The following is a 25,470-nucleotide window of genomic DNA, read 5'->3' as shown; positions in this document are numbered from 1 at the left end:
CTCGGTCAGAGTCTGTGGATATGGTTTAGAGTTAGCGATTGGTATCAGGGTCAGAGTCTGTGGGTATGGTTTAGAGTTAGCGATTGTTATCTCGGTCAGAGTCTGTGGATATGGTTTAGAGTTAGCGATTGTTATCAGGGTCAGAGTCTGTGGGTATGGTTTAGAGTTAGCGATTGTTATCAGGATCAGAGTCTGTGGATATGGTTTAGAGTTAGCGATTGTTATCAGGGTCAGAGTCTGTGGTTATAGTTTAGAGTTAGCGATTGCTATCAGGATCAGAGTATGTGCGCAGGGTTTTGTATCTGGGTTTGTGGTTTGGGTCAGGGACAGAGTCAGAGGTTGTAGTTAGGGCCTGCATTGTTGAGTTGTGATCAGGGTCAGAAGTTGTGGTAAGGTTCTGGGTTTGAGGTCTGTGGTCACAGAGATTGTGATCAAGGTTTTGGTATAAAATGGGGTGGAGGGGAGGTGTTAAGAATTGCAGGTCAGGTTATAGATTGAGAATCGGGCTTAAATTCAGGTTTAGGACCGGAAGTATAATGTGGAGCAAGGTCAGTTTTATTGGTAATGCCTGTGTTTAATAATGAACCCCAGTCTGTAAACCTCTGGCTCTCTCACGCTCAGCGCTGAACAGCAGAATGTTTGCGAGCGCTCCCAGCTGCTTCCAACTTCGCCCCAAACATTGCAAAAACTTTCTAACTTAGAATAAAACCCTCCCCCGTTGGGAGAAACAGCGTTTGTAACCTCTTTGCTAAAATAACAAGCAATGCCCGTTTAGTCGGGGTCTCGTTGGTTGGGGGGGTAGGGGGGCGTGGTTGTGAGCAGACTGAAGGTTCCGGGTCACTGTGCAACTTGAGTCTGAGCTGCAGAAACGTTGCGTTCCTGGTGCAGGAAATGTTTTTGAGGAAAACTTTGATCTGGAAATGTTTGGAGTGGAGGGTGTTTGGCAGGGCGATGAAGCAGGGCAGGTCCCTCAGCTCCGGGAGTCGGCTGGACCTGGGGGGTATTTACCCGCCGATAGTTACCCCCTTTGACAAGGAGGGCCGGGTAGAGTTTCAGCAACTGGAGAGCAACGTCCGGGAGTTCAGCAAGATTCCTTTCAGAGGTAGTGTGTGTGTGTGTGTGTGTGTTATGTGACATTTTGCACTCTTTTATTTAGGCATAAACATATCCAGACCATTCGGTCCAACTCTTCCGTGGCTACCATATATCCTGGATAAATCCAGTCCCATTTGCCAGCAAATGGTCCTTATCTCTCTCGAATAATAGTTCCGTTTCAAATTGGCAGGCAGTAACTAGCTGGGTGTTGCAGGGATTAGTGCTGGGATCCCGGCTATTCACAATATATATTAATGATTTGGATAAAGGAACAAAATGTAATATCTCCAAGTTTGCAGATGATACCAAGCTGGGTGGGAGGGTGAACTGTGAGGAGGATGCAGAGATCCTCCAGCATGATCTGGACAGGTTCAGTGAGTGGGCAAATGAATGGCAAACGCAGTATAATTTGGATAAATGTAAGGGTGTTCACTTTGGAAGCAGAAACAAGAAGTCAGATTACTACCTGAAGGGCTGTAAATTGGGAGAGGGGAGTGTGCAGCGGGATCTGGGTGTCCTTGTGCACCAGTTGCTGAAGGTAAGCATGCAGGTACAGCAGGTATTAAAGAAGGCAAATGGTATGTTGGCCTTCATTGCGAGAGGTTTCAAGTACAGGAGCAGGGATGTGTTGTTGCAGTTATACAGGGGCATGGTGAGACCACACCTGGAATATTGTGTGCAGTTTTCATCTCCTTTTCTGAGGAAGGATGCTCTCGCTCTCGAGGGAATACAGCGAAGGTTTACCAGGCTGATTCCGGGAATGGTGGGTCTGATGTATGAGGAGAGACTGACTAGGTAGGGATGTTTTTGCTAGAGTTCAGATGAATGAGAGGGTATCTCATAGAGACTTATAAAATTCTAACAGGACTGGACAGGGTAGATGTAGGGAGGATGTTCCCGATGGTGGATCTATCCAGAACCAGGGGTCACTTAGGATGGAGATGAGGAAACATTTCTTCACCCAAAGAGTGATGAACCTGTGGAATTCAGTACCACAGGAAATAGTTGATGCCAAAACACTGAATGTATTCAAGAGAAGACTAGATTCAGCACTTTGGCTGAATGGGATCAATGGTTATGGGGAGAAAGCAGGATTAGGCTATTGAGTTGGATGATCAGCCATGATCATGAAGAATGGCCTCCTCCTTCTATGTTTCTATTCACATACTCATCGAGATACTGTTTTAATATTGTGACTGTACCAGCCTCCACCACTTCCTCTGGCAGCTCATTCCACATGCGCACCACCCTCTGCGTGAAAAAGTTGCCCCTTGGGTCTCTCTCAAATCTTACCCTTCTCACCTTAAACCTATGCCGTTTGGTTTTGGATTCCCCCATCCCAGGGAAAGCACCTTGTCTGTTTACTCTATCCATGCCCCTCATGATTTTATGAACCTCTATAAAGTCACCCCTCAGCATCTGACACTCCAGGGAAAATAGCCCCAGCCTATTCAACTGCGCTGTATAGCTCAAACCCTCTAACCCTGGCAACATCCTGGTAAATCTTTCCTGAATTCTTCCTGGTTTCACAACATCCTTCCTATAGCAGGGAGACCAGTATTGCATGCACTATTCTGATAGTGACCTAATTAATGCCCTGTTAGCTACAACATGACCTCCCAACCCTTAAACTCAATGCCCTGACCAATAAAGGCAAGCATATTTAACAAAAGAAAAATATCTAGGAACCTGCTTCATTCAGTCTCACTCTCCTGAGGCTGTCTTTGAACTCCTCCTAAACTCTACAACCCAAAGTACCAAGTCCCATTTACCCATTGCCCTCTGAATTCACCGACTTTGAGTGGGATCCTACCCAGCTACACCATAAATATAACATGCTGCTCCAACCCACCATGTTCTAATTCCCTCCCTATCTCTGTGAACTCCTCTAGCCCCGCAACCATCCAAACTCTCTGCATTCCTCCAATCTTGGCCTGTCCCCCCACTCCCTGATTTCCATCCACCATTAGCCTTCAGTTGCCTGGGCCCTAAGGTTTGGAATTCCCACCCTAACTTTCGCTAGTTTCAAGATGCTTTTTTTCCTATTCATTCATTGATTTGAGGCAGTATTGTTGGCCTGTCCCTAATTGCTCATGGGAAGGTGAGATGCCTTCTTGAACCGCTGCAGTCCACGTGTTGTAGGTTGACCCACATTGCCCTTAGGAAGGAACAGCGACGCATTTCCCAGTCAGGGAGGAGAACTTACAGGTGGTGGTGTTTCCTTGTATCTGTTGTCCTTGTCCTTCTGGGTAGAAATGGTCATGGGTTTTGAAGGTGTTGCTGAAGGATTCTTCACTAGTCATTCCATCTTGTAGGTGGTGCAAACTGTGCATCAGTGGTAGAGTGGGTAAATGCTGAAGGTGGTGGATGAGATTTCTCATCAAGTGCACTGCTTTGTCCTGGATGGTGTCAAACTTATTGAGTGTTGTTGGGGCTGCACTCATCCAGGCAAGTGAGGAATATTACATCAGACTCCTGACTTTTGCCTTGTAGAAGGTGCACAGATTATGGGGAATGAATAGGTCAGTTACCTTTTGTGGAATTCCCAGCCTCTGATCTGCTCTTGTACTTGCAACATTTAAATTTGACCAAGCTTTTGGTCACTTGTCCTAATATCTCCTGCTTTGGGTGGCACGGTGGCTCAGCGGTTAGCACTGCTCCCTCACAGCACCAGGGACCCAGGTTCAATCCCACCCTCAGGTGACTGTCTGTGTGGAGTTTGCACATTCTCCTTGTCTGCATAGGTTTCCTCCAGGTACTCTGGTTTCCTCGCACAGCCCAAAGATGTGCAGGCTCGGTGGATTGGCCATGCTAAATTTCCCATCGTGTCCAGGGATGTGTAGGTCATGTGGATTAGCCATTGGATATGCAGGGTTACAGGGATAGGGTAGGGGTTTGCTCTTCAGAGGGAAAGTGTGAACTCAATGGGCTGAGCGTTCTACTTCCACATTGTAAGGATTCTGTGATTCTAATACTCCTGTGAAGTTCTTTGGGATCTTTCATCACAATAAAGATGCTATATAAATGCAACTAATTGCTATTGAACTGAAGTGTACCGTGACTAAATAGCCTGAAAACCAAAGCCATTGTCTCCTATCACTGCCACAAACTCTGTCCCCTCACTCCCATAGCCACTGTCTCAGTCTGAACCGGAATGTTCATGACCTCTGCGTCTTTTTTAAAATTTCTTTTTTTTTAAATTGTATTTTGTGGAAGGACTGTTAGTCTGATCTTTTTATTTCTCTATTTCTTTAATTTTCTAACTTATTACTATGATTGTGTACTTTATGAAGGTCTGTAATGCTGGATTTTTTATTCCTTTATTTTTCTAATTTTTCTTCTAAGAATTAATACTCCAGAATCTGTACTTTGGTACCTTTGACGGTGCCAGAAGTGGCAACTTGTAAAAGTTTCGCTGTACTGATGCAAGTACATGTGACAGCAAGGCGAGTTCAATTCTAATGAGCCCTAATGAGTGCCGAACATTAAATATCATCTTCATTTAATAAACGGAGTGCCTATGATCTGACTAAGGTGTGATAACTGTTGCGAATCACTAATTAATCGTCCCACAGAACTTGTTGAGATGAGTTCCCTTGGTAACAGGCAAAGGCCAACCCAGCTAGAGCTCATCATCTGAGCCCTATATAAACCAGACACAGTGGTGGGCACCGTGGGGGATACAATGCTTTATTTCCTTCTCCAACTCTTTTTATTTAGTCCCTACCTGCTCATCCTAGCCCCCATCCCTCACTTTTGATGGCTTGCATTGCCCTTAAAATAGACTTTGAATGTAAATACTTAATTAACTTAATGGATGTCTTATTGGTAATGGTTAAGCTGTGCCTCACTGTGTCATCATTAATGTGCCAATAACTAATGCAGATTCCAGCTTACTGGCTCCATAGCTTCAGGCCCCATTTCAAAAATGATTACATACAAGATCCTTGGACCTTAAACCCTGGTGAGTTCTCCATCCTAACCAAACTCTTTGACTAGCTATTTTGATTAATATGTCACTAAAGTTCTCCACGTTCCAATATGAAAAGCCTTTTTACTGCAGCACACAGCAGCTAACTAAAGGATAGGAAGCGTCGCCAATGCTGGGGTCAAAGATAACACAGTGTGGAGCCATAGGAACACAGCAGGCCAGGGAGCATCAGAGGAGCAGGAACGCACCTCCTCTCATCCACCTTTCTGCAAGAATGCGATCGCCTACTCCCAATTCCTCCGCCTCGTCCCTGTCTGTTCTCAAGATGGGGCATTCCACTCCCAAACATCCCAGATGTCCTCCTATTTCAAGGACCACAATTCCCCCCCTTCAGTGGTCAAAAATGCTCTCAACTGCATCTCTTGCGTTTTCCCATACCTCTGCCCTCACATTCCCTCCTCCCTACAAAAACAAAGACAGAATCCCCCCTGTCCTCCCATATCACCCCACTAACCTCCGTATCCAACGTCTCTTTCTCCGTCATTTCCGCCACCTACAGTCCGACCCCACAACCATAGAGATATTTCCCTTCCCACCCCTATCTGCCTTTTGTAGGGACCACTCTCTCTGCGACTTCCTCATCTGCTCCACACTCCCAACTAGCCCCAACACCCCGGCACCTTTCCCTGCAACCGCAGGAAATGCTACACCTGCCCCTACACCTCCCCCCTCACCCCCAGTCAATGCACCAAACAAACCTTCCGCATCAGACAGGGGTTCACCTGCACATCTGTTAATGTGGTCCGTTGCATCCACTGCTCATGATGTGGCCTCCTCTACATCGGTGAGACCAAGCGGAGACTCAGAGACCGGTTTGTAGAGCACCTATTGTCTGTATGAGACAAAAGACAACACCTTCCAGTCATGAGCCACTTCAACTCCCCCTCCCACTCCCTGGGTGACATGTCCATCCTGGGCCTCCTTTAGCGTCACGATGATGCCACCCAGAAACTGGAGGAGCAGCATCTAATATTCCACCTTGGAAGCCTACATCCCAATGGCTTAAATGTGAATTTTACCAGTTACAAAATGTCCCCAGCCCCGGCCTCATCCCATGAACAACCTCCATCTCATCCCTCCCTCTCGTGGGGTTTTGGAGTAGATCTGTAGCTCGGGTTATGGGTGCTGAGGTTGGCTGGCTCGCTGAGCTGCTTCCTTGTTTCGCAGATGTTTTGTTGCCGTACTGGGTAACATCCTCAGTGCAGCCTCTGATGAAGGTTTGAGGATGTTACCCAGCATAGTAACGAAATGTGTGCAAAACAAGAATCCAGCTCGGCGAGGCAACCAACCTCAACAACCTCGACACCCTCTCATAAGTTCTGAGGAAGGGTCACTGGACCCGAAATGTTAACTCTGTTTTCTTCTTCACAGATGCTGCCAGACCTGCTGAGCTTTTTCAGCAACTTTGTTTTTATTCCCGCTCATCCCCGCCTGCTTGAGCTGACACAACATGTCCATCTTCTCTCCCACCTATCCACTCCTCCCACCTCACTGACCAATCCTCACCACTCACAACCTACTTTCCCCAGCCCCATCCCTCCTCTCTCTAGTTATTTCGGAGTTCCTTTTCGCTTCCCCTTCCCCCATTTCTGAAGAAGGGTTTAGACCTGAAACATCAGCTTTCCTGCTCCTCTGATGCTGCTTGGCCTGCTGTGTTCATCCAGCTTTGCACTGTGTTATCTATTGCAAACTAAAGGAGTTGTTTCTTCTGTCTTTGGCCACAATTGGAAATGCACGCAGAGCCCAACTATCATAATTCTGGCTGCATTGGGAATATTGTTTAGAACATAGAACATAGAACATAGAACAGTACAGCACAGAACAGGCTCTTCAGCCCACGATGTTGTGCCGACCCTTGATCCTCATGTATGCACCCTCAAATTTCTGTGACCATATGCATGTCCAGCAGTCTCTTAAATGACCCCAATGACCTTGCTTCCACAACTGCTGCTGACAACGCATTCTATGCTCTGACAACTCTCTGTGTAAAGAACCCGCCTCTGACATCCCCTCTATACTTTCCTCCAACCAGCTTAAAACTATGACCCCTCGTGTTAGTCATTTCTGCCCTGGGAAATAGTCTCTGGCTATCAACTCTATCTATGCCTCTCATTATCTTGTATACCTCACTTAGGTCCCCTCTCCTCCTCCTTTTCTCCAATGAAAAAAGTCCGAGCTCAGTCAACCTCTCTTCATAAGATAAGCCCTCCAGTCCAGTCAGCATCCTGGTAAACCTCCTCTGAACCCTCTCCAAAGCATCCACATCTTTCCTATAATAGGCCGACCAGAACTGGACACAGTATTCCAAGTGCGGTCTAACCAACGTTTTATAGAGCTGCAACAAGATCTCACTACTCTTAATCTCAATCCCCCTGTTAATGAAAGCCAAAACACCATATGCTTTCTTAACAACCCTGTCCACTTGGGTGGCCATTTTATGGGATCTATGTATCTGCACACCAAGATCCCTCTGTTCCTCCACACTGCAAGAATCCTATCCTTAATCCTGTACTCAGCTTTCAAATTCAACCTTCCAAAATGCATCACCTCGCATTTATCCAGGTTGAACTCCATCTGCCACCTCTCAGCCCATCTCTGCAGCCTGTCAATGTCCCGCTGCAGCCTACAACAGCCCTCTATACTGTCAACGACACCTCCAACCTTCGTGTCGTCTGCAAACTTGCTGACCCATCCTTCAATCCCCTCATCCAAGTCATTAATAAAAATTACAAACAGTAGAGGCCCAAGGACAGAGCCCTGTGGAACACCACTCACCACTGACTTCCAGGCAGAATATTTTCCTTCTACTACCACTCGCTGCCTTCTGTTGGCCAGCCAATTCTGTATCCAGACAGCTAACAGACAGTTTCTTACAAGATTTTGAACTTCTCATCCTTATCACCATATCGGAATCTAAATATTCTGCTCCCATGGGTTCACCGATTATTCCATTAGATCCATCATCAGAAACCTCCACTGAATACTGCATTGTCAGAGGCTTTGTCTTTGGACATTAACCCTACTTGGTCTCTCTGGTGGGTGTAAGATATTTCATTCGCTGAGCCAAAGAAAAGCAGGAGAATCCTCTGCTGAGGATCAAAATTCAACCCTCAACCCAACAATATTGCCATCTGCAGGATCTTGCTGTCTGCTTTTTGGCTGCGATGGGTCCTGCCTAACACCACGCTTCCAAAAACACTACATTTGGCCAGAAAGCAGTTTGGATGATACTGAGGTGGGGACGGGTGCTGTTTAAATGCACAATCTGTTTTCAGGGTTGGTTGTTCAGGGCTCCAACGGAGAGTTTGTCTTCCTGACCAGTGAGGAACGTGTTGAAATTGTTCGGCGAGTGAGGAAGGTACTGCCAGAGGAGAAGCTGCTGGTCACTGGATCTGGCTGTGAATGTAAGTGAGAGTCACAAGATGAGAACCAAGTTCTGCAGAGGCATGTGGTGTACGGGACAGGTACACGGTTCGGAGCAGAAACCCCTCACCAAGACAGGTCGGTGCGGGTCTAAACCCAGAGAGAAAGGAGGGTAAAAGTGAGCACAGAGTGGCAGGAGCAGCAGAAGGTGATGTGATGAACCAGTCTAGATACCCCAATAGATGTGCCTGGGGAATAAAGACTTCATGGCTCAGTGGTTAGCGCTGCAGCCTCACAGCGACAGGGACCCGGGTTCGATCCCACCCTCGGGCGACTGTCTGTGTGGAGTTTGCACATTCTCCCCGTGTCTGTGTGGGTTTACTCCAAGTGCTCTGGTTTCCTCCCACAGTCCAAAGATGTACAGGTTAGGTGGATTGGCCATGCTAAAATTGCCCCTGGTATGCAGGGGATGTGTAGATTAGGTGGGTTATAGGGGAATGGGTCTGGGCGGGATGCTGTGTGTGTCAGTGTGGACTTGTTGGACCAAAGGGCCTGTTTCCACACTTTAGGGATTCTATAATTGTACGCTGGGCAGTAGCTGAGGCCATGTGAAAGAGAGAGAGAGAGAGAGAGACAGAGAATGACTGATACTCAGGGGACTCAATCCTGGTTGTATTGCAGGATAATGTTGAGTGGGCTGTAGCTGGAACTGTAATAGTCTTATCATTTCTCAGCCATTTTAAGAAAAAATTCAACCACATGGTGTGAACTTTGTAGGCACGACCTGAAATTTATTGCCTGCCCCTGAAGGCGGTGCCTTCTGATACAGTCGAAGGGATAAGGGGTAGGCTCAGGTTAAACCCCTCAGGCTGCAGCCATCAGTATCAGTTTCGGGTCAGTCAGTGAGATCTCATCGCCGTGGCTACTGCTAACAGGTTATAAGTGGTGATTTTTTTTTTACTGTCTGCTCCCTACAGCCACAGAGACCACCATTGCAATGACACTCAGGATGGCCGAGGCAGGGGCGAGCGCCATGATGGTTATCACTCCGTTTTACTATCGGGGCAGAATGAACAGCGCTGCTTTCATCCAGCACTACACACAGGTAACTGTTACACAAACAGGTAACCATTAACCCGAACCCTAATGAAGTTAATAGCTGGCTGTTAACAGGGAAATAACGTCTGGTTACTGGCCTTCTCGGTATTTCTCTTACTGTCGAAGATATTTTTCCTCTCTTGCCTCACTGTTGGCAGGGCGACCTTTTTCTGCTCACTCTTGTAATGAGACTGATCTTTTCATCAAGTGCGTGAGCGATAGTGCTTGCAAATTGGCAACAAGAAAGGTCTGATGAAGGGTCACTGGATCAGAAACATTAACTCTGCTTTCTCTCCACAGATGCTGCCAGACATGCTGAGTTTTTCCAGCAATTTCTGTCTTTGTTGGAGTTGACCATGTGGCAATGATATGTACCTCACTGGATTTTCAAGCTTCATTTTCACGTTCATGTTCGTGTTCTAACTTTTGGAGCAGCACGCTGGCTCAGTGGTTAGCACTGCTGCTTCACAGGGCCAGGGAGCTGGGTTTGATTCTACCCGTCCGGCGACTGTCCGTGTGGAGTTTGCACTTTCTCCCTGCATCTGCGTGGTTTCATCTGGGTGCTCCGGTTTCTTCCCACAATTCAAAAATGCGCAGGCCAGTTGGATTGGCCATGCTAAATTGCCCATAGTGTTCAGGGGTGTGTGGGTTATAGGGGAATGGGTCTAGGTGGGATGCTCCAAGGGGCGGTATGGACCTGTCGGGCCGAACGGCCTGTTTCCACACTGTAGGGATTCTATGATCTATTCTATGATTTTGGGGCGAGGATACCACCAATTAACATGGCTAATGCGCAGTAGACAAAGTGCTGTATAATCATATGTCTTTCACTCCTCTAGCATTGTGTGATTTTGGCACATTGCTATTGTGCAGGAATCAGCAACGAGTAAATAAGTGAAGTTTCACATCATGATCCCACATTGAAGTGATCCAAGTGATGAGACCCTCTTGAGATATTTTCACATCAAACTGGTCAGAGATGTTATTGCACACCTCTGGAGGCTCCTCGAGATACAAGTCTATAAAATTACAAGATGCATACATAGAGTTGAAAGTCAGAATATTTTTCGCAGAGTTGAAATACTTGGGGGCATGCTTTTAAGGTGAGGGTGGGGAAGGTCAAAGGAGATGTGACTGGCATGTTTTTTACACAGAGAGTGTAGGTGCCCAGGATACGCTGCCAAAGGTGTTAGTGAGGCAAGTACGATCAGGGCATTTAAGGGGCTTTGAGGCAAGTACATGAAAATGCAAAGATTGGAGAGATCTGGACGAAGGTCAAGCAGAAGGGATTAGTTTAATTTGGTATCATGTTCAGCATAACATGATGGGCTGAAGGGCCCTTTCCTGTGTTCTACTGTTCTATATTCTACCTCTGGAGCGGGGTGGGGGGTGGGGGTATGACCTCCTAGCTCAGAGGTAAGGATGCTGCCACTGCACCATAGGCACACTAAGCAATCACTCTCTTGATTGTTCTCGATGATTTCAATTCAGGTAGCAGATGCCTCACCTGTGCCGGTTGTATTGTACAGTGTCCCAGGCAACACTGCATTGGAGCTTCCAACGGACGCGATCCTCACGCTTTCTCAACATCCAAACATTATTGGGCTCAAGGACAGCGGTAACGATGTAAGTGCTCATCCCCTTCCCTGTTTCCTCCTTTTGACTCGCAAGGGGGATGTGAGCAGGCCATTCAGCCCCTGGAGCCTAACCCGTTGTTCAGTTAGGCCATAGTTATCTGTATCTAAACCATGTTGATATCTCTTACTCAACAAAAATCTCTGTGTTAAAATTCTCAGTTAGGAACCTCTGTCCCCCACTGGTCCCAGCCTCAGCAGCTGCTTTGGAGCAGAGAATTCCTGATTTTCCCCAACCTGTGTATGCTTCCTGACCTTGTGTTTTGGTTCTGAGTTTAAGGTACGATCTCGTGGTCTCCGTTGGCATCTGCTTCCTTACTGATGTCCGAGATGACACTGTGGGGTCTGGGACCAGGAATTGGAAGCAACACAGCATGATCTTGTTCCCAATAGGGACATCTCCAGCTCTCCAATTGAGACACTAACCCTGTCAGCTGGGATCGACCAGTTCGTAACACAGAGAGAAAGCAAGAGAGCAAATCTCGATAACCACCCTGAAGTTGCAGGACTTCAGAACATCACAGAGAACTTTGTTACCTACCAGAAAAAGAATGGGATTACATTGTAATGTAGGAAAAGAGGCTACCAACCAATGCACAGCAAGATCCTAGAAACAGTAACGTGATGATGACCAGATAATCTCTCTTTCCTTCGGTGATATTAGTTGAGGGATAATTATCTTTAGGATAGTGCCATGGGATCTGTTATGCCTGCCTGAGGGGGCAGATGCGGCCTCAGTTTAATAGCCCATCTAAAGGAAGGTGTTTTGTCTGTAATCCAATCCTCTTGTCATGCCTGGAAGAATCAGATATGATATTCTGTGCTCTGCTGTCTGCGTCAACCTATATTGATTTGGAGGCAAGAATGCTTTGCATTGAATCACAACTAATTGCACACTATTAAAATTGATACAAACTTGCTAACAATGTTGTCTTTTCTGTGGGGAGGCATGGAGGCTCAGTTGTTAGCACTGCAGCCTCACAGTGCCAGGGACCCAGATTTCATTCCAGCATTGGGCGATTTGCTGTGTGGAGTTTGCACATTCTCACTGTGTCTGCGGGTGCTCTGGTTTCCTCCCACAGTCCTACTGCAGGTTAGGTAGAATGGCCATGGTAAATGTGGGATTACAGGGGTAGGATAGGGGCTGGGTCTGGGTGTTCTTTAGAGGGACGGTGCACAGTCGATGGACTGAATGGCCTCTTCCACACTGTAGGAATTCTTTGAGCTCAGTGCTACACCCTTCTTCGCAGTAGGGCAGGCAGTTTCATGTCAGGCTGCATTAACCCTACTCTGCATGGGGATGACTCAGGTCTTCCCTTTGCTACTCACATCCTGGAAACTAAACCACTGTAAATGGCTTGGATTGATTTTGGCTGTAGTCTGTAGAGGCTGTTTGTAAGTACACTCTGCTTGTTATGTGTCCTGTTTAAAGTCCTGTCCGATCTATAACCACAGAAAGCATCTTACCTGGACACATCACAGCCTGGTTTAGCAACTACTGTTCCCAAGACTGATAGAAATTACAGGTAGCTCTGCTCTAACACATGTTTCGTGAACATGACTTGCCTGTAACGTGATTGATGAGTAGTGGACACTGTTTGGATAATATTAACTTTCTGCTGTACAAGTACAGCGACTTTCTGTAGCAATTTCCCTATAATGCAAGGTCACACAAAAATGCAACTATCGTGTTGTAGAAGAACTACCTGTACAGGCAGTTTTGAACACAGCCCAGGCCATCAGGCAAACCAGCCTTCCATCCATGGAGACAGACAGTAGGAACTGCAGATGCTGGAGAATCCAAGATAACAAAGTGTGAAGCTGGATGGACACAGCAGGCCAAGCAGCATTATTGGAGCAGGAAGGCTGATGTTTTGGGCCTAGACCCTTCATCAGAAACCTCAGCCTTCCTGCTCCTATGATGCTGCTTGGCCTGCTGTGTTCATCCAGCTCTCCACCTTGTTATCTCTCTTCCATCCGTGGACTTCATCTATACTTCCCATTGCCTCAGGAAGGCATCCAACATCATCAAAGACCCCTCCCACCCTAGTTATACTGTCTTCTACCCTCTTCCATCTGGCAGAAGACATAAAGTTTGTACAATCCAGTTTAAGACCGGCTCTTTTCCCGCTGTTATCAGGTCTCTGAATGGACCTCTTCAGTGTTAATGTTGATCTTTCTCTGCACCTTCTCCGTAGCTGTGACACTGTACCCTGCGGTCTGTTCTGTTACCCTGATGCACTTGTATAGTACAATCTGCCTGTAAAACATGTAGCACAACACTTTTCGCTGTACCTCAGTACATGTGACAGTAATAATTCAAATCAAATCAAATAACTCAGTGGCTGGCTGGCAATAGGTGCTATTTAATGCTTCAGTTCTTCTTCCCCAGATCACAAGAATTGCACTGATTGTTCACAAAACCAGGAACTGCAATTTCCAGGTGCTGGCTGGATCAGCTGGATTCCTGCTTTCTGCTTATTCAGTTGGTAAGAGACCATCCATAATGGAGAAAGGGAACTGGGGGTGGTCTGCTCACACAGATGGGGAGTATGATCATAACATTAAAGGGAGGCCATTTGGGCCATTGTGCCAGTATTACCTCTTTTAAGGAGTGATTGGGTCATTTTCTTTTATTGCAAAAACATTTTCTAACTAACACCGAGTGAAAAGTGTAAAATAAAATAAAGACCTGCAGAGGCTGGAAACTTGAGATGAAAACAGAAGTTGCTGGAGGAACCCCTTGGGTCGGGAAGCATCTGTGGAGAGAAAACAAGGTTTCTGTTTCGAACCCTACAATTCCTCTTCAGAACTGATAGCAGCTTTCTCAATTCTGATGAAGAGTCACTGGACTTGAAACATTAACTGTATTCTCTCCCTACAGGTGTTGCCGGACCTGCTGAGTTTCTCCAGGAAGTTCTGTTCTTCTACTCAGTGAAAAAGTACTTGGAGGGGCGGATGGGGGTGGACGATGCTGTGGGTTTGAGCTGTGGGAGCAGCTGCTGTCTGTTCACCAGCTGATGGACTAAAGGTGATGGAGTGGCTAAAGTCTGGAATGGAATTCTGCTTTTCGTACACTGGTGTTATGGGCTCTGATCCTGACCCTTCTGCCAGGCTTGTCTCTCTCTGCTTGGCAAGGCTTGGGGATGGAGAAGTTCAGGGAATCAACAAATTGACTGGATTGATACACTTGTCATGTTGCAGTTGTTGTTCAATTCTCCTTTTATTAGAGAGCCAATCTCCTCTATCCTGACAAGATATCAAAAGTTCAGCAACATGAAGGGTGGATTCTAGGAGGTTTCATGTGAAGGGAAGGTTATTCCAGAGGAAGAGAGGAGGGAAGACTAATTCTGTCACCCCACTTAACATTTCCAGAATGTCCTTTTGGAGTAGCAACTGTATTTCTGGAGTTATGCTGAGGCACAGATACAGATATGCAGGCGTACACATCCTCGTTGGCACTCTTTCTGTGACCTCACCCCTCCCTAACTCTGAAATCTCGAACAATCTGAGGTGGCTGCAACTTTAGTCGCAGTCATAGAAGTCTACAGCCCAGTGAAAGGCCGTCTGTCCATTGCCTCTGTGCCAGTTATCCTTCAATCCTGATCTTGTTTGCAACCCTGGTTATAATTGGCCCACTGTTGACACTGAGCCCTTGAATTCCTACCATAAACCTCTGATAACTTTCCAGTTTTAAGATGGTCCACCAAACCCACACATCACCTGACCTAATACCCACTTATGTGGCTGATCTAATTGCTGCACGTTCCCATCTGCACCCTTTTTCTCCCTTGCTCAACAAGAATCAATCAACCTCATTTCCATAATACTTCCAACTTTTGCATTGTATCCGGTGGACAGGCTTTGGGAATCAGGGTCTGCTGCAGAATTCCCAGTCTCTGACCTGATCTCATAGCCACAGTATTTATGCGGCTGGTCCAATTCAGTGATCAGTTGTAACCTCCGGATGTTGATAGTGGTGGTTTCATCAATGGTAACATCATTCAGACTTTGAAGGTAGAGAGGTAGCAAGGAATTAGAAGGGCTTAAAGGGGCCGTGAAAAGTTGTTAGCAAACAGGATTAAGGAGAATCCCAAGACTTTTTGTATATATATCAAAAGCAAGAGGATAGCCAGGGAAAGGGTTGGCCCACTCAAGGACAACGGTGGCACTGTAGGTATGGAACCAGAAGTGGGTGAGGTTTTAAACGCATACTTTCTATTGGTATTCACCAAAGAGAAGGAATTGGTAGAGGATGATCCCAGGGAAGGGAGTGATGAATCTCTAAACTAAATTTCTTTAAAAAGGAAGAAGTGTTGTGCAGCTTAAAAAGTATTAAGGTAGATAAGTCCCCAGGTCCTGATGGAATCTAACCCAGAATATTGAGGGAGGCAGGAGAACTAATTGCTGGAGCATTGACGGACAGCTTTGTATGCTGTTTGGCAACAGGTGAGGTCCCAGAGACCTGGAGAATAGCCAATGTAGTCCCATGGTTTAAGAAAGGGAGCAGGGACAATCCAGGAAATTACAGGCCTGTGAGCCTCACATCAGTGGTAGGGAAATTATTGGAAAAGATTCTGGGGGACAGTATATATAAGCATTTAGAAGGAAGTGGACTGATTAGCGATAAACAGCATGGTTTTGTGCAGGGGCAATCATGCCTCACTAGCTTGATTGAGTCTTTTGAGGAGGTGATGAAGATGATTGATGAGGGAGAAGCAGTTGATGTTGTCTATATAGACTTCACTAAAGCCTTTGACAATTTTCTCATGGCAGACTGGTACAAAAAGTGAAGCCACGTGGTATCACATGTGAGCTGGCAAGATGGATTCAGAATTGTCTTAGTGAAAGAGACACAGGGTAGTGGCGGAAGGATGCTTTTCAGAATGGAGGCCTATGACCAGTGGTGTTCCCCAGGGATCGGGGCTGGTACCTCTGCAGTTCGCGATCTACGTAAATGGAGGAAAATGCAGCTGGTCTAAGTAGTACGTTTGCGGACGATACAAAGATTGGTGGAGATGTGGATAGCAAGGAGGATTGTCAGAGGATATAGCAAGATATAGATCACGTGGAGGCATGGTGCAAAAAAATGGCTGATGGAGTTTAATCTGGGTGAATGTGAGGTGTTGCACTTTGGAAGGTCAAGTACAGGTGGAAATTATACAGTGAACGGCAGAACCCTTAGGAGTGCTGATATGCAGAGGGATTTGTGTATGCAGGTCCGTAGATCACTGAAGGTGGCAGTGCAAGCAGATAAAGCAGTAAAAAGAGGCCGATGGCATGTGCGCCTTCATTAAAAGGGGCATTGAGTCTCAGGATAAACAAGCTATGCTGCAGCTTTACAGTACTTTAGTTAGGCCTCGCTTGGAATATTGTGTACAGTTCTGGTCACTGAACTAGCAGAAGGAAATGGACGGTTTGGAGCGGGTACAGGAAAGGTTGACCAGGATATTGTCTGGTGTGGGAGATGTTAGCCATGAAGAAATCTTGAATAGACTGGTATAACACGGTGTGAAAGCTGGATGAACACAGCGGGCCAAGCAGCATCAGAGGAGCAGGAAAGCTTGACGTTTCGGGTCGGGACCCTTCTTCAGAAATGGGGGAGGGGTAGGGGATTCTGAAATAAATAAGGAGCGAGGGGGAGGCGGATAGAAGATGGATAAAGGAGAAGATAGACTGGGTTTGTTTTCCCTGGAACGCAGGAGGTGGGGGTTGGGGGGAACCTGATAGAAGTTTATAAGATTGTGAATGGCATGGATAGAGTGGAAGGAATGAGGGCTTTTTGTGGGTTGGAGGGGTCAGTTACTGCGGGGGGCGCACAGGCTGAAGCTGTGAGAGGGGAAGTTTAAAAGTGATGTGCGAGGCACGTGGTGAGTGCCTGAGACGGGCTGCCAGCGGAGGTGGTGGAAGCAGGGACAATAGCAGCATTCAAGGTGCACGTGGATGATTACATGAACAGGAAGGGAATAGAGGGACACAGATCCTGTGAGTGAAGATGTGGAAGAGCAAAATGTGACAGCACAGGCTTGGAGGGCCAAAGGGCCTCTTCCCGTGCTATAGTGTTCTTTGTTCTAGGTAGCCACAGTTGTTATGAGGATGTGAATGTTGCCATAAAAATGCAAGTTTATTCTTTGCTAACTAGATTTAACATGTTTTATGACTGTTCAGGGGCTGTGGGAGGTGTGTGCGCACTTGCCAATGTCCTTGGGGAGCCTTTGTGCAATCTGGAAAAGCTGTGCCTTGGAGGGCAGTGGGCAGAAGCTCGAGAACTTCAATACAGGCTGATTGAGCCAAACACAGCGGTAAGTATAGCTTCAGCTTTCCTTTAGCTCCAATTTTAAAACCAGGGGCTGGATTCTCACTTCATTTTGAGACCTTGATTTCAGGATTAACTCCTGGTTCCAACTGGAGTAATATGCACAGAAGGAGTTTTTGAATGGAAGGCCAGGGAATGGGTGGGGTTGTGTTCTTGCTGATGGGAGGCAAACAGAGGGCCTTCCAGCCCTACACAGCCTGTTAATGTGGACGGTGCCTCAAGTTGGAAGCATCTCATCATGGCCACAGTAGCCAGTCAGTCTTAGGGTTGTATCAGTGATAATGGGAACTGCAGATGCTGGAGAATCCAAGATAACAAAGCGTGGAGCTGGATGAACACAGCAGGCCCAGCAGCATCTTAGGAGCAGGAAAGCTGATGTTTCGGGCCTAGACCCTTCATCAGAGAGGGGATGGGGAGAGGGTTCTGGAATAAATAGGGAGAGACGGGGAGGCGGACCGAAGATGGAGAGAAAAGAAGATAGGTGGAGAGGAGAGTATAGGAGAGGAGGTAGGGAGGGGATAGGTCAGTCCAGGGAAGACGGACAGGTCAAGGAGGTGGGATGAGGTTAGTAGGTAGGAAATGGGGGTGTGGCTTAAGGTGGGAGGAAGGGATGGGTGAGAGGAAGAACAGGTTAGGGAAGCGGAGACAGGCAGGGCTGGTTTTGGGATGCACTGGGGGGAGGGGAAGAACTGGGCTGGTTATGGGATGCAGTGGGGTTAGGGTTGGTTGGGCGTGGGAGTGCAGGGCAGCCTGCAATCTACAAGATTCACTGCAACAACTCACCAGACCCCTTCCACAGTAACTTCCAAACCTGTAAACTCTACCATTGAAAAGGTCTAGGACACCTCCTGCAACTTTCCCAGCAGGGCACACATCAGCCTGACTTGGAACTAAACTTTGACCACGGTTGCTGGGTCAAGTCCTAGAATCCCTTCCTCATAGCACTATGACAACACTTCACCACAGGCTACAGAGGCTCAAGGAGGTGGTCAGAAGTAGTTAGGGATCGGTCATAAATGCTGGCCCTGCCATATATTCAGGGTATTTCTGATATACTTAAAGAAACAATCTATGTAAGTTCAGTTTGCATTTTGTTAAGGAGCATCTTTTCAGTTATAATGGGCAAAGTATTCTTACCTGTTGCAGATTACACAAAAATATGGTATTGCAGCCCTCAAGGAGGCGATGGGATGGTTTGGATATTACGGGGGACTTTGTCGTTCACCCCTGCTACCGTTGACTGAGGCAGAGAGAAAGGACTTGAGGAACAGCTTTACGTCCAACGGCTGGCTCTGAACTTGTCTACAGCAAACGCCACAGATCATGTGCTTGAGATGGAGTTGCATTTTGAAGTCATGTGAAGTTAAAATAACTCGTGAATCAATAGCGCCTTACCTTCCCTCCCCTGCACCCTAAACTTCACCTGCGAACTGGGGCACAGCTACTTTGAATGTTTTTGTTCCACCAAGTTGGCAGGACGGGAGCTGGCTGTGTGATCAATGACAATGTTTGTGTTTGCCATCAACTTCCTGCCACCTTTATCCGTTAACTCACCCAATCAGCATCCCTTACATGTACTTACCTAGAATCTCCTTCAGTGACCCTGTGCTGTTTGCCTTCAGTACTCCACGTGGCAGTGAATTTCACACATGCATCAGGCTGTGGCTGAAAAAGATTCTACAGACTTGGACCATTAGTGATCATCTTATTTTCATGACTCCCATTTCTAGTTGTCCACACAAGAGGAAACACCTACTGTACTCTTGACTGTGGTGAATGTCTGGAATTCTCTACCCTAGAGATTTGTGGAGGATAGATCATTAAAACTGGTGGCTGACTTGCTCACTGAGCTGGTAAGTTTTAAGTTTTGTCACCCTGCCAGGTAACATCATTAGTGCACCTCTGGTGAAGTGTCACTGTTCTGTCTTGCTTGTTATTTATGTGTCTCTGTTAGTTGGGGTGGGTGGCATCACTTCCAGATTTGTTTCTTAGTGTTTAGTATATACGATTCAACTCTATTTGTTTGCTTGTGGAGGTCTGGTTTGAGTGCTAGGCGTCCAGGAATTCATGTGCGTCTTTGGTTAGATTGTCCAAGGATGGCTACATAGTCCATATTACCAACCACGAAGAAATGAATCCAGAAGTGATGCCACCCACCCCAGCAAACCAAGAGACACGTAAATAACAAGCGGGAAAGAACGCCGATGTTTTACCGTACATGCACATGTACCTAGTATGGTGACGAAACGTTAGCGCAGAAAGTCAACAACCTGAGCCACAAATCTTCTCAAAAACCTTGATCGTTGAAAGTATTTAAAGAGGACGGAGATAGATGTTCTGAAATATCAGGGAGTTGAGGCCTTGGGTAGATCAGTCATGATCTTTATAAATGGCAGGGCAAGCTTGAGGGACCAAATAGCCTACTTCTTAAAACAGTCCTCCCCTATGTAGGCACTGTCAATACCCCTGTAGTAGAGTCTTTACATTAACCCTAAGCTTCATTTCTAGCCCATGTACAGCTTCTCAATTCCAACTTCCAGAAGTAAAATCTCAGGCCAAGGAAAAGATAGTGATGTGGTACATTCACACCTGTTCCCTCTCCATCTCAAAATAAGAAGTTAGTAATTAGGACCGAATTGAAGAAGAATTGCTTCACTGAGGAGGTAGCGAATCTTTAGCTCATAGGTCTGTGGAGGCTCAGTCATTGGGTATATTTGTAAATCTACGAACAAGGAGCAGGGATGGCACAGCGGTTCAATGGTTAGCACTGCCGCCTCACAGTATGAGGGACCCGGGTTTGATTCCACTCTCAGTGACTTGTTTGTCTGGAGTTTGCACATTCTCCCTGTGTCTGTGTGGGTTTCCTCCTGGTGCTGTGGTTTCCTCCCACTGTCAAATGTTAGGTTGGATTAGCCATGCTAAATTGCCCATAGTGTCCAGGAAGGAGTGGGTTAGTCATGGGAAATGCAGGGTTATGGGGTTAGGGTGGGGAATGAGGCTGGACCTGGGTGGAGGTCAGGTTTGGAAGCACCTGTAGAGAAAAAACAGTGATCCATCTTCACTGTGGACTCGATGGGCCGAATGGCCTCTTTCCACACTGAAGGCATTCTGTGAAGATGAATAAAAGCAGCAAGTGCTGGAGAAACTTAGTAGCTCTGTGGAGAACCAAAAGTTAACATTAAGTCCAACATGATTCTTTATCAGTATATTTACTGGATTTGAAATGTAAACTCTGTTTGTCTCTCCACAGATACTGCCAGATCTGCAAAGTTTGTTTTTATTTTGGATTTCCTGCATCCACAGTATTTTGCTTTTAGCAAGGAACAGGATGGGTTGTGTGCCCGTAAAGCACATTCTACCATTTCAAACCATGACTGATCTAACCTCAAATCCCTGCCTACCTCTGATAACCTTTCACCCTCTTACTTATCTATCCACGCCTGCCTTCAATCACTCTGCTTCAACTGCCTTTTCAGGAAGTGTTCATAGTCCACTGTGTGTTATAAATGAGTGATGCCTCAATTTTAAATGATGAGGCATATTCCTAGACATTACAGGAATCAATGTCCATAGGTGTTAGTGCAGGAAAATTGCATTTATGGAGGTCAACCACAGAGCATGCTTGAAGGATCCACTCATTACATTTCCTTTAGTCCCCTTTGTGAGCGCTGTATCCTTTCCCCACACACCACTTTCTGTTGAATATTTAAACCATTTGCAGATTTGCTTCGAAAACCTTTTCTAGTGAAGCATTTCTTAGCCTAGCAACTCTGAACTAAAAGCTCCTAATCTCTCTCTTCATTGCTTCAGTAATGATCTTTTGTCTTCCAATTACCATATCTCTAGACAGTGCAAATAGTACTTTTCTCCACCAATTTCCTTTGTCAAAACTGTTGAAACAACTATGAAGTAGAAGCTAAATTTGAGGAAGGAACTTTTTGAAATGAGGTGCAACCCATAAATTCTGTCATTTTTTTCTAAAATATGGAAGCCCCCATCACTGAAAGTTACAACTGCAAAATGTGACAACGTTTTTAGCCCAATTTTTAAAAAAATACAAAAAATGTGGATGCTGGAACTCAGAGTCCAAAGAAGGTACCTGGATGGATACACGTGTGTTAAGGATTTAGAGGAATATTGGCCAAATGATGGCAAACGAGACCAGATTTGTTTAGGACATCTGGTCAGCATGGACAAGTTGGTCTGATGGCTCTGTTTCCGTGCTGTACAACACTGGGATTCTAGATTGCTGGCAAGTCTCACCAGGTTTGGAAGCATCTGTGGAGAGAAAGCAGAGTGACCCATCTTCGGAAGCATTCCACTGAATAGCTCAGAGGTGGTGTATTGGTTGTGTTTGCACTTGTTTTTGACAGGGCAGCAATGTTGTGGTTAATTTTTTGGAGTGAAATTCCAAGATTAAAAGGCCATCAGCATTTTCAGTTAAGTTTTCAGAGAAAGGCGAGGAATGTTTGTGTTTAGTACCATTAACGTTATTTCTGGTGTATTTCAGTTAGTGTTCTGGCTTGCATTCCTGAACGTGATTGCATTGTTACTTTCTGTACATAGCATGTTTAGTATTTGTACTGCTTTACCATTGAAGGATTAATGGGTTTAAGAGTACAGCTTGTTTATAATGTGTAACAGATAGTGAGCGTGTCCTTGAATTTTAACTACCTTACATGGAGAAAAACTGCAGCGAGAAAAGGATGGGGCATTTTGTCACTGACCTTCCAGCTCATGTATCAGCACTTCAATGCATCCAGTTCCCTCCCAGAGTTGAGTTCATGGTACAGTTATTTGGCACACATCCTGTTCTCTCAGTTGCCAAGGATGTGGGAAATTGTAGTGTCACACCTGTTCATTGGCACACAAAATGTGGGGGTTCAGCTATGTTGACTGCATAGTATAGAGGGAGTGTTTTACTCTGTAATTAACCCCTTGATGAACACTGGAACAGGAGTAGGCCATTCAGCCTCTCAAGCCTGTTCTATCATTCAATGAGATCATGGCTGATCTGTTGCTTAAAGCCCTTGTTCAACAGAAATCTGTCTCGCTCAGGTTTAAAATTAACAACAGATCTAGCATCAACTACCAGCTGTGGAAGAGTTTCAAATCTCTACCACACTTTTTGTGTCTAAGTGCTACCAATCTCTCTTGAATGGTCCCACCCTAATTTTTAGATTATGTCCCCAGTTCTAGAATCCTCAACCAGTAGATAACAAAGTGTGAAGCTGGATGAATACAGCAGGCCAAGCAGCATCTCAGGAGCACAAAAGCTGATGTTTCGGGAAGGGTCTAGGCCCGAAACGTCAGCTTTTGTGCTCCTGAGATGCTGCTTGGCCTGCTGTGTTCATCCAGCTCCACACTTTGTTATCTTGAATTCTCCAGCATCTGCAGCTCCCATTATCTCCTCAACCAATGGAAATAGTTTATCTACCCTGACTTTTCCTGTTAACATCTTAAAACTTCAATCAGATCACCCTTAACTTTCTAAATTTCTAGAGAAACAGGCTAAATTTGTGTAATCTCTCTTCATAACTAAGTCCAGGTATCATCCTTGTAAAACTACATTTGTACTCACTCCAAGACCAAGATATTTCTCACGAGGTGTGATGCCCATATCTGCTCACAGTATTTCAGTTGGGGCTCTATAGCTGCACTATAACTTCTGCATTGTTAGCCTCCAGTACTCTGGATTTAAAGGCCAGCAGTACATTTAAACTGCCTTGATTATATTCTGGTGTGGAAGCATTTGAAGGTGTACAAAGAAACTATCCCCTGTATCTAACGCATTCTGTACCCCAGTATGTTAAATGCTGATTTTTCTGCTCGTGTCGAGATATAATTACACATTGAAAGAAAATGTGATTTTATTAAGCAATATTCACAGTTGTTGCATAATTGAAAAGAAATTACCAATGTGGAATTACTTTTGGTAAACAAAATAGAAGATAAATTTCATCTGATGATGGATCTTACCCTGTATGCGTCTGGATGTTAAAAGCAACAATGTGTATTTATAAAGTGCCTTTAACAAGTGCTTCGTAGAAACGTTAAACAAAATTCAACATGGAGCGCCATAAGGAGATACGAGGAGGTCAACAGCTTTGTCAAAAATAAAGGAGGTTGAGTGGATCCATTAAAGAGGACAGTGTGAGAGAGAGAAGTTTAAGGAGGGAGTTGGAACACTTCTAGTTGAGCCAACTGAATTTACAATAAGCAATGTTCACGTAAATTCCATAGAATCCTTACAGTCCAGAGAGAGGCCATTCGGTCCATCAAGTTGGCACCGACCCTCCGAAGAGCATCCCACCAGACCTACCACATCCTTGTAACTCTGTGTGGGGTTTTCAACATGGCTAACCCAGCTAACCTGAATATCTCTGGACACCATTGGGCGATTTTTAGCAAGCCAATCCACCTAAACTGCATTGTGGGATAGGCATGGGAGGAAACCCATTGAGACACTGAGACATGAGAAACTCCGTGCAAACAGTTGTCCAAAGGCTGGAAACAAACCCGGGTCCCTGGTGCTGTAAGGCAGCAGTGTTAATCACTGTACTGCCATTTTAAAAAAAAATCACTTGCACAATTAATGTTTGCAGTTGAGAAGCAAAAAAAATTGTTTTTCCTTTCATCACAATGTTGCAAAACAAAATGCTGTTTGTTTGAAATGTAGTTAGTTGTGATGTAAAAAAAGGTGTAGCAGCTAATTTGTGCAGAGCAAGCACCAAAAATCACAGGGTGATTATACAGTCATCGTGTTTTATTGATGTTGGGTGAGGGATCAATATCAGCCAGGACATCAGACAGCCACCACCATCCTTGAAAAAATGGTGGCACAATGCTAATGTCACTTGATTATTATTCCAGAAACCCACGCTAATGTTCTGGGGATGTGAGTTGGAATCCCATCATGGTGGCTGCTCAAAGTTTGAGTTAAATTAAAGCTTTGTAATCATGGTAATCATTATTGCAAAAGACTGTCTGCATCACTAACAATGGGAATTGATCATCCTTGGCTGGTCCAGCCTTTATGTGATCCCCAGCCACATAACAATGTTGCTGATTGTTAACTGCTCTCTGGATTATTAGGGATGATGAATAAATCCTGGCCTAGCCAGTGATGTCCACATCCCATGAACAAAACACAAAAAGGGAACAGTGCAGTGCCACCTCAGTACTGAACTGGGAGTGTCAGCTGGATTTTATGATCAAGTTTCTGGAGCAAAAATATTTTAAACTGAAGCAAGCTGCTCATTAGTGATTGATCTAATAGGTATAAATCAATTTGCTCACCTGACAACCAACAAATTGAACAGAATTAAGGGAGGACTTGTGAGAACTTCTCACGACTTTTTTTAAAGTAACCAGATCTGATATTGTCTGTGAAAATCATAAAGAATTAAAGCAGTGCAGAAGAAACTGTTGGCCTTTGGGTGCTCAGAATATGAAGTCATATACAACAAACCATTCCAGAGGTACATCATAACATCTCTGAAGAGGTTGATTAGAAAACATCTCTATTTCTTGAGGCAAGATATTTCTTTCACAGGGTAATTAGTTGTTTGAAACAGGAATAACAAGAACGCAATGACAGGGGGATGACTATAAGTGTACAGGTGTAAGTGTACTTACACTTGTACTTACAAGTGTAAGTATGAGTATAGGTGAAAATGCACTGCTCAGGCAGGAGCTTATTTGATGACTGGACTGAAATATTAAATGATTTTACACTTTAAATAGTGACATTGGATTTTTCATAAATAAAGATCCACAACAATTACACAAATTGGAACACTGAGCTTTGTCTCAAAGGTTAGACAATGCAATGTTCCCTGTCAGTACTGGAATAGAAGCGGTGTCAGAGTCTTGTGGTGGGGGCTTGAACCACAACTTGAGAGTACTGCTTAACTCCTGGAGTCCCCTACTGGGAGTGTGTGTGTGAGAGAGTGAGAAAAAAAACATGAGAA

General features: G+C 45.4%; 1 protein-coding gene across 1 annotated transcript; it reads left to right on the top strand.

Moving 5' to 3' along the window:
- Nucleotides 1–839: 839 nt before the first annotated feature.
- On the top strand, nt 840–22,741 carry hoga1 (4-hydroxy-2-oxoglutarate aldolase 1). Its single transcript, XM_048551162.2, has 7 exons — nt 840–1,102; nt 8,362–8,490; nt 9,427–9,554; nt 11,039–11,173; nt 13,574–13,670; nt 17,350–17,483; nt 18,644–22,741. The coding sequence occupies exons 1-7, from the start codon at nt 892–894 to the stop codon at nt 18,791–18,793; spliced, it is 984 nt and encodes a 327-aa protein (XP_048407119.1). The 5' UTR covers nt 840–891; the 3' UTR covers nt 18,794–22,741.
- The last annotated feature ends 2,729 nt before the right edge of the window (nt 22,742–25,470 follow it).

The sequence above is a fragment of the Stegostoma tigrinum genome, chromosome 20 (assembly GCF_030684315.1).
Source record: "Stegostoma tigrinum isolate sSteTig4 chromosome 20, sSteTig4.hap1, whole genome shotgun sequence".
Lineage (NCBI taxonomy): Eukaryota > Metazoa > Chordata > Chondrichthyes > Orectolobiformes > Stegostomatidae > Stegostoma > Stegostoma tigrinum.
The sequence above is the reverse complement of the archived record's forward strand: the minus strand, read 5'-3'. Positions and strand labels throughout refer to the sequence as shown.

What these genes read in the sequence shown, in the direction of transcription:
- hoga1 (XM_048551162.2), top strand. Translation starts at nt 892, where the DNA reads ATGTTTTTGAGGAAAACTTTGATCTGGAAATGTTTGGAGTGGAGGGTG. An exon ending in CACTGGATCTGGCTGTGAAT is followed by an intron (nt 8,491 to 9,426) that starts GTAAGTGAGAGT and finishes TGCTCCCTACAG; the next exon opens with CCACAGAGACCACCATTGCA. An exon ending in TCATCCAGCACTACACACAG is followed by an intron (nt 9,555 to 11,038) that starts GTAACTGTTACA and finishes ATTTCAATTCAG; the next exon opens with GTAGCAGATGCCTCACCTGT.